Source organism: Aplysia californica, unplaced genomic scaffold, assembly GCF_000002075.1.
Source record: "Aplysia californica isolate F4 #8 unplaced genomic scaffold, AplCal3.0 scaffold00220, whole genome shotgun sequence".
NCBI lineage: Eukaryota > Metazoa > Mollusca > Gastropoda > Aplysiida > Aplysiidae > Aplysia > Aplysia californica.
The window spans coordinates 783,607-797,643 of record NW_004797490.1 but is presented as its reverse complement, the minus strand read 5'-3'; the positions used below and the strand labels follow the sequence as shown (position 1 = coordinate 797,643).

At 39.7% G+C, this 14,037-nt stretch overlaps 1 protein-coding gene across 1 annotated transcript in view; it reads left to right on the top strand.

Moving 5' to 3' along the window:
* LOC101861733 (calcium-binding protein LPS1-alpha) overlaps positions 1-14,037 on the top strand; it is a gene marked incomplete at its 5' end in the record, with an annotated part of 43,224 nt that overhangs the window by 15,418 nt on the left and 13,769 nt on the right. Inside the window, 6 exon segments of the mRNA XM_035970105.1 lie at positions 1,978-1,996; positions 3,445-3,475; positions 5,180-5,323; positions 6,217-6,459; positions 7,604-7,622; positions 12,880-12,986. Of these exon segments, the coding sequence (XP_035825998.1) occupies positions 1,978-1,996; positions 3,445-3,475; positions 5,180-5,323; positions 6,217-6,459; positions 7,604-7,622; positions 12,880-12,986 (563 nt within the window).

Here is a 14,037-nt window from a genome sequence, read left to right as displayed (position 1 = left end):
TATCTATCTATCTATCTATCTATCTATCTATCTATCTATCTATCTATCTATCTATTTATTTCAGAAAGGATGAGCTTGGTGTATGCAAGAATACTATACTAAAACAAATCAGAATAACAATCAGATATCAAAACAGTTCTTTCAGCGCCCCTCCTTTCTCCAGGACCACTGCACCAAGTTTTCCAGACCTTTCAATATTCATGCTCAGCGGATTCAACTGCAGCAATGTGCTGTCCTATTTATTGATTTTAACCTGACCCAATAAAATCCTATACACAAGTTCTTACAGGACCCCTCCCCCCCCCTCCCACCCCCACCCTTTCCACATGGCCCTTTGCACATGTTTTTCTCCTCTACTTGCTCCTTTCCCCTTCCCGTGGTTGTTGGTTTGTGTCGCCAACACTGTCATTTTCTCCAGCCGAACTCTTTTATGCGAATTATTTTATCGTTCATTTATACAGCAACTACCAAGCGCAACAGGTTTTCATTCTCTGGGTTTAGGAAAGCCGGAGCAAATTCTTTTTGATCTGGTTTGGGTGTCCTCGGAACCACATCGACTTTTAATAATCAATCATGGTAAGTAGATAGAAATAGAATCTTCAAAGTTCAAGGCACAACAAAGTAATGAGTGATTTTTGCTGATGTTTTCACCTTCTTCTACGATAGTTTCTTATGATTCTGCTTTTTCACACACACACACACACAGAAAAAAGAAATCTGTCTTCAATTTTCTGTATTTTCCAATCGAACAGTACTGACTAATAGTTTCATGAGATACGAATAACTTAATGTACTTTATAAATAAGAAGAACTCTCGTTTTGTTTCTCCCGTGTGAAAAAGAAGAAGGAAGACAAAGACCAAAGTACGAGTGGGGATAACATGCGTGCAGCGCACAGGTGCTCATTGGTGATATTACTCAGCCGTAGGATAGGTTGTACCCCCACATCATTATGTAGCAAGTGGAATTGTTAAGATGTGTTTTGAAACCTATCAAAAACAAAATAAATCGATATGTGTCACGACGTGGTGGGATCCAGTGCTCTTCCATTTTTGGGCATGTGGAGTTATTGGTATCATCTGAAAACTTGTTCAATTGTTTTGGTATCGGCGAAATAAAATGCCCATCTATCTTGAATAGAAGTCAAGATATTTGAGATTGAAGAAAGTGGGGTCGCTTGGTTTCAAAGGTAGACTTGGCGAGAAAATGGCCGCCAAAGTTTGGTTATTTCCACAGCTTGATTGTCCGTGGAAACAGAAATTTTGCATTTTCTGTGCCTTTCATAAACGTTTTTCACAAAAATCCACCCCAAAAATGTGTTCTTAATTGGACAACATTGGTGTTAAGCCAAAAAATAACAATTCCATTTTTAAAATTCCAAACTGACTGGAAAATGCCTTTTTCTTCAATTTCTTTATTTTGACGAGCACCTGATTTCGCCATGATGCCTCACATATTGTTGTGACCCAACACGTTCGGGACAGACACCGCTAGGAGAGAAAGCTTACCGGTGTCTCTGGTGTAATTGTACGGTTCTCCCCAGCCGCATTTAATGAACGGTGTAGGTTCGATTCCCGGGTTCGAAAGTCTGTTTGATTGGAAATCTCTGTATTATTATTAGTAGTATTAGTATTAGTATTAGTATTAGTATTATTATTAATATTATTATTATTATTATTATTATTATTATTATTATTATTATTATTAATATTATTATTATTATTATTATTATTATTATTATTATTATTATTATTATTATTATTATTATTACTGTATCCCATTCATTATAAGCAGCTCGCGTCCCAAATAATATAAATTGAGGTGTTTTTTTTAAAGACGTAGAACTGTTTCAGTCAGTAGTAATCACTAATGGGAGGTTTTTCGGGAAGATGGCGGAGAATTAATATTTTACTTGTGCTTTTACGTTCGTCTCTCACGCTTTTGGTCGGTATTTTTGCTCAGTGCCTTTCCTGAGCAGAACCGATGACATCCCAACGGTGAGCAATTTCTCCTGTTATGGACACCGACATTCTATCTTGTGGCTTGTGAGCGTTCATCTAGAGAACTTTGTACTGTGAGCTTTTGTCAAAACGAATGTGACCTTTATAACTTGAGCCATCTATACTATGGTATTGTCACATCGGTTCACACTGCTCATTTAGGAGACGGGCTGCTCATCGGCCCTTGCTGTCAGAGTTGGCTGAGAGTTAAGGGTGGGGGGGGGGGGGGGGTCAGCTTCCCTTCAGAAATGGGTGGTCACTGGGGTGTGTCCTTGAGCAAGGCACGACACCCTAGCTCAAAATGCAGGGCGCTGCGCAGGGGCGACCGACAGTGGCATGGTTGTAAATTGTTCTGTATTCGTGTAATATTGTGTATTTATGTAAGTATTTATGCATGTATTTATGTTTTTACATATTTATATTTATGTATTTATTGTTGTATAATATGTATGTTTGCGATGTAAACCAAACTGCCCTTCTGGGACAAATAAAAGTGTAATTTATTATTTTAATTTTTTTTTTAAATATTGAGATATCAAGTAAATAAAAATACCCACTCGGGAATCAAGCTTGTATAATTTGTGTGTAAGGCTAAGCCATAACACCAGAAACGTCAGTATCAGTACAGTGGATAGACTACCGGACTCGTCATTTTGAGATTGCGGGTTCGGGGGCTCGAGCCTTAGCTCGGTCCGACGTTGTGTCCTTGGGAAAGTCACTTTACACGAATTTTCCACTTTGCTTGGTACTTTCGAAGAAGGATGTTAAACTCGGAGGCCCCACCTCTCAAATAACCTAACAGTGTTGATAGGGGGCGTTAAACCTATACCATTTTCAGTATCAGTGTCTTGCCAGCGGACGTCTTTTGTTCTGGTACTTATGTATCTCACTACCCCCCCCCCCCCACTCCCCCACTCCTCCTTCTGCACCCTTCACTCTCTCCTTCACAACTCTCTTCACGTCTAGGAAAGCAGAATAAACATTGGGGTGGGTGGGGGGGGGGAGGCTTAAAGAGTTGGGGTTTGTTTATTCTGTGACGGAAGGTGTAGGACTTACGCGAAGAAGAGTAATAGCAATTACCTACAGCATATTTTATACACTTTGTAACTATTATTATCCCCAACAGACCCTAGAACAGACAGGAACATTCTCGGCCTCCCAGGAAACATACAAGACGGATTGGAAAGCGTGTAGAATAAAGGGTTTGGTTGATCATCAGGGCGCCTCCGTACTTAGTTCAATCTTCTTCTTCTATCGTCTTTACCTCCTTTAGTCATTTCCTCATTCACTGAATCCTACATTACTCCAATCGTCCATTCAATTTTTGCAATTACAGCAACGAGATATGTCGAGTTAATTACAGTTGCCTTCGAATATATGAGCCTTTGTGTTCACATTATTTTGATTTGCAGATTCATGTTGTCACTTGATTTTCTCTTCTTCAGGCTGACCAGCTAACTGAAGAACAGATTGCAGGTAAGTTTATACCAATATGTGGTCAATTACTTCACCTAATGTGAGGTTCGTGAAGTGTTTAAAAAGAGCTATCAAACGTATTCTATATCGTTATTCTCAAAATGTATTCATTACCATCATTATCAGCATCATCATCAACATGAAAAAAGTGAAATCCTCAAAATAATTTATTTCTGGGTTAATGTTCTCTTACGTTTTCTGAATAATATTATAACAATAATAACAACGTTAACAAATTTTATTGACAAACTGACCAATATTCGGCATCAGGTAAGCACAAAGAACCAAAAAAATGTATAATGACTGACTATTTCAGTTCAAGGCCGACCAATCACTTTCTAGGATAGCGTTAGCGTATTATACTGCGGTCAAAAATTCGTGGCGCAACGTATTACTTATCGTCAAATATTTTCTCAACTAACAAACATTATAATATGTTCTCCAACTTTTGCCCAATTACTTGTCTTAACTGATCAATATTTTTGTAAACAAGACCTGCTAGTTGTATTCTAGAATATTCCTTAAATAAATATTAATAAAAAATCCAAGTGGGTGGTTTCTGCAGATTTTGAAAGGTTCACTGCTGGGGCAATGTCACTTTTAAGAGCAAGTCTGTCATTTTTTTTTCTAATCTCGACACTATGCTTATTGAACGCATGTTTTGAGAACCTTTAGTGCATAAGCTTTGCTCACTACAAAATAAGTTTCTTGTTACAAGTTTTGCCAATAAAAAGTGGCATTGGTGAGGTGTGACGTTGGCCATATAGCCTACGTTAACAAAATGTGTGCGAGAAGCGGGAAACGCTATGAGCAATCCCATTTTCCGCGCGGGGGAGATTTATAGTATTTTATATTAATTTTTAACGAAAAGTTTTATAATCTAGCCTCCATTGCTGTGGAAAAATAAAATAAAAGTAAGACAAATTGTTACAAGCTGCTGTGCAAGTATGGGTGATATTGATTCACCCGTTAAAGAGATATTTGAGGATAAGTTGCGTCACGATTTTTTTACCCTACTATAATAGTATCGAAAGGTATCATAATATCACCAGAGGAGCAATCCCTCTGTTGCACATAGCACAATACGAGCGTATTTGCTTCGAGGTATCCATTCTGAAATAGTGGCGTCTGAATTGACCGGTAAGACGAGACTCGCCAAATAAAGTAAGTTTGACTTTTGGCTATGTCGAGTAGGACACTGTGTCCTTAGAATACTGTACACTATAATTTTCCTCTCTTTACCTTGTTGATAATAAATCATCGGAGTCTCTCAGCAGGACACTACTCAGTGTGGATTGGTACACATGTTTGGCATAACAGGCTGGCCCGAGGCGTTGTTGCAAAGTGGTGTGACTGTACAAGGACATAGTATGCGACTGTACGAAGCTCTTGCGCTCTTTAAACTTTAACAGCACCACTTCCAAACAACTGCGTTTATTGACATTGCAATTATCCCATAGCATACGGACAGTATGAAAAGGAAACTTATTACAGAGAGCTTTTCTTCACGTTACTGCAATTTATTCAACTGATATTTTTTTTCTTTAGTCTTTGTCGCCAAACCAACATCTGAGCTTAACACCCATACATAAAATGTATTGTTTCATAGGCATGGTATGAACAACGTTCTCAAGCAAAGAAGTTATTCTTCAACCATAAAACAATACCCACTTTACGTGAATGGAATTCTGATTTTGTTCCCAGAGTTCAAAGAGGCGTTCAGCCTGTTCGACAAAGATGGTGACGGCACCATCACCACCAAAGAGCTGGGCACAGTCATGAGATCCCTGGGACAGAACCCCACAGAGGCCGAGCTACAGGACATGATCAACGAGGTGGACGCTGACGGTGAGCTTTTTTCTGACGTTTTATCACTTCAAATACACACGCCGTATTTCAAACAGATACATTTCAACCTCCACCCTCTCCCTCCCAACTCCCCTCCAATCCTCCAAACCCAGCAACCACCCGACCCCTACCCCGCGTTCCCTTCGAGTCGAGATCCTGTCGGCATTCAACAGCTTCCCCTTGAATAAGGAGTTCATCAGATCTTTGACTTGTCTTTCAAGTATCATTACCATCGTCATCACACGGTGCCAGATCTGAAACATAATTATATCGCGTGATCATGGTTCTCCATTCATTTCCCGGCTGTTCTCAAAAGGTATGTATAACCCTGATGTTTCCTTGTCGCCAATTTGTTCAGGTTTTCCAAAAACGTTTCTCATGGTCTACGCCTGCCTCGTTTGCCTACTTTTTTTTCAAATGAGCGCAAGATGTTCAAAGTCTTTATGTCGAGTCAAGTGTTCAAGAAACTACATTTTTCGCCATAAAATTTTCAAAAGCCTACTAAGAAACCACATTTCTGAAGCTTCAATTTCATTGTCTTTGGTAATTGTCCATCATTCACAGCCGTATAGAGTGGCGTCGGTAGCCTAGTGGTTAGGCTACCGGACTCGTAATCGTGAGATTGCGGGTTTGAGGGTTCGAGCCTCAGCTCGGTCCGACGTTGTGTCCTTGGGAAAGACACTTTACACGAATTTCCCATTTGGCTCGGTCCTTTCGGAAACGGACGTTAAACTAGGAGGCCCCGCCTCTTAAATAATCTAATAGTGTTGAGAGGGAAGTTAAACCCACACCATTTCACCATTTTCCAGATCTGTATAGCAGTGATGACCACAAACAAGTTATCTGAACAATATTTTTGATTGACCAGCTTTATCTGTGACACACATTTTCAGGCAACGGCACCATCGACTTCCCCGAGTTCCTCACTATGATGGCCAGAAAAATGAAAGAAACAGACTCAGAAGAGGAGATCAGAGAAGCCTTCCGAGTCTTCGACAAGGACGGTAACGGTTTCATTTCTGCCGCCGAGTTGCGTCACGTGATGACGAATCTGGGTGAGAAGTTGACGGACGAGGAAGTGGATGAGATGATCCGGGAGGCGGATGTCGACGGAGACGGACAGGTCAACTATGACGGTAAGTTGAGATATTATAGGAAATGAATAGAATGAATAATTTCTGGTGACAAAAGGTGTTTTTAAAAATTCTGTATAGGCTTCACCCTTCCATCTCTCTCTCTCTCTCTCTCTCTCTCTCTCAAACATGGATCACTCATCTGGGTTTATTATGCATTACTAACAAGAAAATACGACTGCCACAAACAAAGTTACAAGATATCTTGGAGATACCCCTAATTTCGAGCAAATCACACGCTGATTGAAATTGACGCCAGAGCTCTTCTGCACTGGGTGATAAACCGTTTACACTGCTCGGGAGAACTCTTTCGCTCTCTCTCTCTCTCTCTCTCTCTCTCTCTCTCTCTCTCTCTCTCTCTCTCTATCTATCTATCTATCTATCTATCTATATATCTATCTATCTTCGAAGATTATGTTTGTTGCAGATATTCATTCCGTATTCCTGTGCAAATAATGTGCGGGTTGATTTGGGAGATTTTGTTTGCTGATACGTCTAAACTGAAAAGGCACGTTGTACACGGGTGAACTGCATTATCATCTTTTCATTGTGCAAGAGCATTTAATTTTTTGAAAAAATGTGTGTGTGTGAGTGTGTGAGTGTGTGTGTGTGTGTGTGTGTGTGTGTGTGTGTGTGTGTGTGTGTGTGTGTATGTGTGTGTGTGTGTATGTGCGATATATCATCATCATCATCATTATCATCATCATCATCCAGTGCCAGATCTGCGACAGACATTGGCGATCATGTTTCTCCATTCATTCCTTTGCTCGGATGCTCTAGAAAAAGCTACGTTTCCCTGATCTTTCCTTGGTACCCATTTGTTTACGTTCCCCAAGTAGATTTTTGGGGGCCTACCCCTGCCTCGTTTGCCTTCAATTTTGCCAGTGAGAGCTTAGATGTTCAAGACACTTATGTCTATTCAGGAGTCCCAAAAACTGCATTTGTTGTTTCCTGATTGTTTTTAACATTGAGAGTCCCACGTTGGCTTCATCAAGCACTACCTCATTTGATTTCTTTTCCTTCCACGATACTCTTAGCATTCTCCTAAGAAACCACATTTCTGTGTGCGATATACACATGTCTATAAAATATTTATCTATACTAGTGTTTACTGATATATTTATAATATTACATCTTTGTACTTCAGAGTTCGTCAAGATGATGACGTCATGATGGCCATTCACCGTAATGAGCCCAAAGCTTCTATCACCTGAAGGCATTCTCAGATGTTCCTCGTTACTGTTTTCTTCCATGAAGACTTATTTGGTTTGAATTGTAATCGTTAAAGCTACGTTTACGAGGAATCCATAACTGTTGGACTAAAAGAATGGTTTAATAGAATGGCCAAGAGCATGTAGGTTATACACATATTATTATTACAGACATAGATCGTTTTACGCCTATCAGCCTTTTAAAAACATGCATGCATTTGTACATAATTAACGCGTAAAGAGAGGGGTTTTTGTTTTTTGTTTGGTTTGTTTTTTTTCTCCAAAATTAGTGTTAAGCACCAGGACAATTATGGGCAACGTGGAACAACTGGTTTACTTTCATTCTTTAGAATCCATTAATTATGTTATATTAATGCCTATCTATGAATTAAACAAGTTGTAAAAAACATTTATTTTACTCACAACGTGTTATCTGAGTGTTCTTTTATCTTTTTATTTTTGTTTTTGCATTTGCTTCTTTTGTTGTGTTTTCTCTATTGCGTAAAAAGTAAAAGAAAAAGCGGCTCGTTCTGCTCCTCGACTTTTCACGGAACAGAGTGTAAATGTTCTTTTAAAAAAGGGATAGAACAATTCTACTGATTTTCATGATTATGGTACCGTTCGATTTTGAACTCGAATTCCTTTTGAAATAGGCTAACACTCAGCAATCTCGAACTCACCAACACATTTCGTGTTTTTTTACGGCCATGTCACCTTTTCTTCAAGACTTGCTAAAAGCATTCTACAAGGCACCCTGCAGGGAGGACGAAAGACAGGCAGATAGAAGAAGAGACGGGAGGATAACATCCGAGAATGGACAGCCATGGAGCTGCGGGACACACTGAGGAAAGTAGAGAGCCGAGAGGAGTGGAGGAGATTTGTTGTCTTCTGTCAGAGGCGACCCAACGGATGACAAATCTACGCGAGCAGAAGAAGTCAGACACTGGCATATCTTTTGCGATTTTTGCTCAGGAAATTAATTGCCGTTCTATCTGAAAGCATTTTTGTACATGTATTTAGATTTTCTGTACAAACGTTAACTTCAGGTGAAATGAAAGGCATAAGAGACAAGATTGTACGTCAAACGATGGTATCATACAGATCGTCGCCTGTGGCCAAACGATTTAATTTTTTGCTGCTTCATGCAGGGGCGAAGCGTCTATATAATCAAATAATCACTGCTTCCCTTTCTAATTTTGAAACATTGTCGCTGTCAAATTCATCCTTAAACGTAAACCTCATAAATTAAATGTAAAAAGACGTCCGTAACCAACAACGAACAGTATGCCTAACATTCAAAACGGTTTCACGGCCACAGAAATAGCCTCCTCACCCCTCTCGGGCCACTCCATAAGCAGTCGCAAGCTTTGATTAAGTAAGCTTAAAGTGAGGCTGGAATAGAGTTGAAGGGAACATGTGCATGGCAGTCAAAGCTGTTTCATTGCCACATATACCGTGTTCACCCCTTTGGGGCCACAGTTAAAATCAATCACAAGCCCTGATTAAGTAAGCTAACTAACACTGGTCGAGTCTACCTCACAAATGTGAGGGGAACTAACTCTTAATAATCTCTTGACTGCTGCTTGAGCTTGTTTTTTTTCCTCGACTTTTTACCGTCCTATAATCAGATCGTGACCTCGATTATGACACCAGCTCCTGGCCGCGAAAGGCTAACAAAAACAGCCAAATGTGAAATTTAAAAAATAATAATTGTCATGTTCTACCAAAGAGTTAGACTCACTGGTAGATCTATAACATATAGATCTAGTACTGACATCTCTGCTTATTTGCTTTGTGTTTATGTATTCACATCTAAAGTTAAGTTTAATTTTAGTGGGAACTGATATTTAATAAGATACTTTCCCGATTATTTTGGCGGTTGAACATACAATATGAATTCCGGATTTGTTTTCATTCACAACTCAGAGTCGCCGCCTCGAGTAAGATTCTTGTGTGATATCTACAGGCCATATCTGGTCCCATTTCACTTTGATTACCCTGTCAAACAAGTCAGCCTTCGCCCCTGGCTTCATGCAAATGAAATCTGTTCGAATCCTGCAGGGGAAGTGTATTCCCTGTCTCTCAGATGTAATACTTTCAACTATGGGGGATGGGGGTCTTTACAGGCCAGGATCGAGACATGCCACCTCGATGGCACTATCATTCTGTTTCCCTGGAAGCCGATAATATAATATGGTGAGTATTCTAGGCCAGGCTGGGGGTAATATTTGCACTGTAAGGCGCGCAGAGCTTGTTGTTGATGTGCTATATAAATAACATTATCTTTCATTATCAAACGCCCTAAACTGTCTTGATGGGGATGTAAAACGTTTACATCCAAAACGCATGTCTTACTTACTTACTCTCTTCCTATACCGCCAGGCACATAAGGTGGAGAGCAGTCGGCACCACGATTGCCTGTCCCTGGTCAACTCCTCCAATCTTGGCACATCTAAGCCCTTGGTGATTGCCTCATCCCTAACTGAGCCTCTGTAACTTTCAGTTGGTCTACCTCTTTTTTCTGTTTCCACTTGGTCTCCAATACCATATCTGGTAGGGCAATCTTGTCTTCGGCGTTCTTAGAACATGTCATAAATATTTCCATCTTCCCTTTTTTATTTTTTCTAGTCGTGTTGATATCTCCAATTCCAGTTCTTTCCAACACTCCATTCATCATCATCATCATCATCATCATCATCATTGTCTTTCTCACCCTGCACCAGGATATAGGCCACGGACAAACACCTTCCCCCTTTCTCTATCCTGGGCTAGCTTCTTGATGTTATTCCATGTCACTCATTATTTGTTATGAATTATTTTTATTTATGCACATGTCTGCCTGGAATCAAATGTGTGTGCATTAGAAGCTAACTATCTCTAGACATTTTTACTAGCTTTCTCATCATTTTCATCTATCAAGTGCTGCTGCTACAACTTCTACTGCTGTGGTTTTACACTCATATTTGGAACCATGGTCTAATGGGTTTGGGTTCCTCGAAAAAGGTAATGGAGTAACACTTTCAACATAAGATAATACCTCAGCTTGCACAACACCAACACAGTCAAACTCAAAGAAAAAAAATGAAATGAAAGGGATTTCCTGAAAAGCAAACCAAATAGACACAATGTGACAGTGTGCGTATGTGTGTGTTTAAGTGCGTATGTTTTTGTGTACGTGCGTGCGTTTGTGTATGTGTGTGTATGTATGTGTACGTGTATGTATGTGTGTGTATGTACGTGGTGAAGCACCGAACCAATGTGCAAGGATCTGGGCAACAAAGAAGTATCTTACCTTATCTTAACCAGGAAAGTGACTCAAAAGATGACAACCAGCTCAGACTCGGAAACAGTTACCGTAAAGTTCTTATTCAAATCACACCTTTCTCCCTTCAACTCAGTTATTTGCGAGAGATTTGATTGTTTATTAAGGAGACCTTGAGACATTAAAACACTGTCGATCACGTCTTTCTTCAAGTTTGTCATGACAAATTTTAGCCATTTGTACCTAAGTTGACTTTTTACATCGCTTCACTTCCTTCACCTTCACCTATCCCGTAAAATGGATGTCCGTCGGGGCGCTTTTGAAGATTTGACCACCAGCTTCCTTCACTCCTTCCGGTCTTCAGCCTTCCTGGGCGCGTCTTTGAGTTCCAGGCCTGTCCACTCCTTGATGTTGTCCTCCCAACTTACATCGCAGACCTTGAAAAAAAACTGTTTATCTATTTCATTTTTTCTAATCCAGTGAATCGGAAGTAATTCAAGTGTGGTTGCTCCTGCAGAGTGATTTTAAAAATTATGTTATGCTTTCATTTTTATACTCCTGCAGAAAAACAACGTAAGAGTGATTTTTTAAAATACACGTATATTAATGTGATAAAAAGAACATACTAAAAAAAATCAACGTTTCACCCCTATCTTAATCAAGACAAAAAATTTAATGAAGAAAAAAAGAAAAAAAATAACAGAATTTTTTTACACGCAACAAAATGGTGCAACTTTCATGGCAAAACAGGAATGGCAGTCTCGGGGAGCGGGTACTCCAACAGCTTGTCCAGAGAGACGTGATATTATTTGAGCTTATTTCGTAATATTTTTGTCATATGATTGTCATGTTATTATGCTATTGAGAACCAAATGTCCATACAAGCATCAGTGAAAATAGGGAGAATTTTATGGCCGGACTGCAATGCTTGCGTCTCAGGATCTGTTGAATTCGAACTTCAGCTTATTATTATATTTCGATTTCCTAGTAAACAACCAAAACAAATGACAGTTTTACTTATGCTTATATATATAGAAACTTGGCTCTTAGTACAAAAACCATAATACAAATAAGCTCCAAAAATATTACGTCCTTGTTAAGAGGTTTGGTGGGGGCTCTTGTGGCCTAGAGGTTAAGGTGTTCCCCTCTCATTCAATAGCTCCCGGGTTCGAATCCGGATTGCGACGGAAACTGTTTTCTCTATTTTCTTCCCTTTCACATCCCTTCCTACTCTTTAACAATGTTATGTCGTCTGCCTTTGTCTCTCCTTTCTGCCCCCACCTCCTCACCTCTTTTTCCCCCTCCTCTGGGCTCCTGACTCTTTCTGCAGCCTTTCTACTGCTTCTCCTTGACTCCTTCATACAGCTGTCTTTCAGCTACACCCCTGATCTTATGGTGGGTAGGATCTACAGATACCCTTCTCGGACAATGGCGAAAAAGATCCCTTGGTGGTTCAAAATCGATAAGAGTTGGCTTCGGCCACCATCCGAGCAAAATTCAAAATTTTCTAAAAACTGAAAATGTTTGGTGCGTCGTAAAACACTTTTTAAAAAAGAGGTTTGGTTAGACGTGTCGTATTCAAGGACATTTCCAAGTATTCACACTTTGTAAAAAAAAAAAAGAAAAAAAAGATCACTTTACGTTGCTCGACATTTTTATGAACAACTGAGATCCGATTTGCTTGTGTTGAGTCAAACATTACATTTGATAAAGAATAAGATAGATAAGATAGATAATACTTTATTATCCGAGATGGAAATTTTTCTTGGCTGAACAGGACCGCAAAAAAACACAAGCAGGTAAACATAATTTTGTTTTTTTAATAGTTTACCGTTTCGAAGAATGAAGACTGGTCCTCCTTTTCAAGCCTGCTCGAATCGATAGGACATTGGTTTTTTTAATTCGTTCATTACAAAATTAAATGTTCTTGACCCCTAACAACGTGGTAAGATTGAGGGGGCGAGCAGTTTCGACTCAGCTTGTCAGAGCCAACACGGACACGTTTGATAGAATTAACTTCCTGGAGGTGATTGAACTGATGTCTCCTGTGAGCAACGGCAAAGAGCCTAACTATTTAACCACTTTTTAGTTTTAGTGGAGGTTTTACGACGCTCGAAACTGCATAAGGTCATATGAGCGCCAGAACATTAGAGGTGTTACAAGAGAGTAATAAACATAAAAAAGAAGGAGAGATAAGGACGATAGATGTTTGATAGGAAAGTAGGAGCAAACCACACCAGAGCACCCGCCAACCACCCACTTTTAACCACTGACACAAGTCAGATAAACAATAGAGAAACTAGATACCTGAATATTTCCCCCTATTTCATTATCTGTGTCAAAGCAAGACTTGAAATAAAGACCTTTGTCGTAACAAGACGTAACTGTCGAATGCCTGTGCCAACACAACTGTAATCATTTAGGATTCAGACTGCTTCCATCCTGCCGGACATAACTAACCTGAACTCTTTGAGGTACTGCTCTTCTGAAAGACGGAGACTCTTGTGACAACTTCCCTACAAATACATGGGAATCGCACTCACTTGTGCTTTGTTTTATTTTGTTTTAGTAAGAGGTTTACGGTACTTGCAACACACTGAGATCATATAAGTGCCGAAGATTAGAGGAGTTACAAGAAAGTAACAAACACAAAAAAGAAGGAGGGGAGATAAAGATGGTAGATGTTTGATAGGAAAGAAGAAGCACACCACACCAGAGCACCCGCCAACCACCCATCTCACTTGTGCGGGGTGAAGAACGTACATATTGCACTAAGAACAAAGTGGTAAAATACCTTTACATGGTTATGAAAGCAACTTTATTGAAGAAATCTTAACCAACTATGTTCATATCTTGAAGCCATTACCTTGGTGTTTCTTAATTCTGAGTTTGCGGTCGCTGGTCCAGTATAGTGTACTTCACAGGCACACTAAGAAATGACGAATCGGACAAGATGGCATTGCGTTAGGCTCTAAATAATCTAGGTGTCTTAAAGAGAAATCAAAGGCTTATAGAATATAGCTAGCTTTTTATGCTTTTTATGATCATCAGTCTTGAAAAGGTGGATAATTCCAACCCCTCCCCCCATCATTCCGCCCCCATCCAATC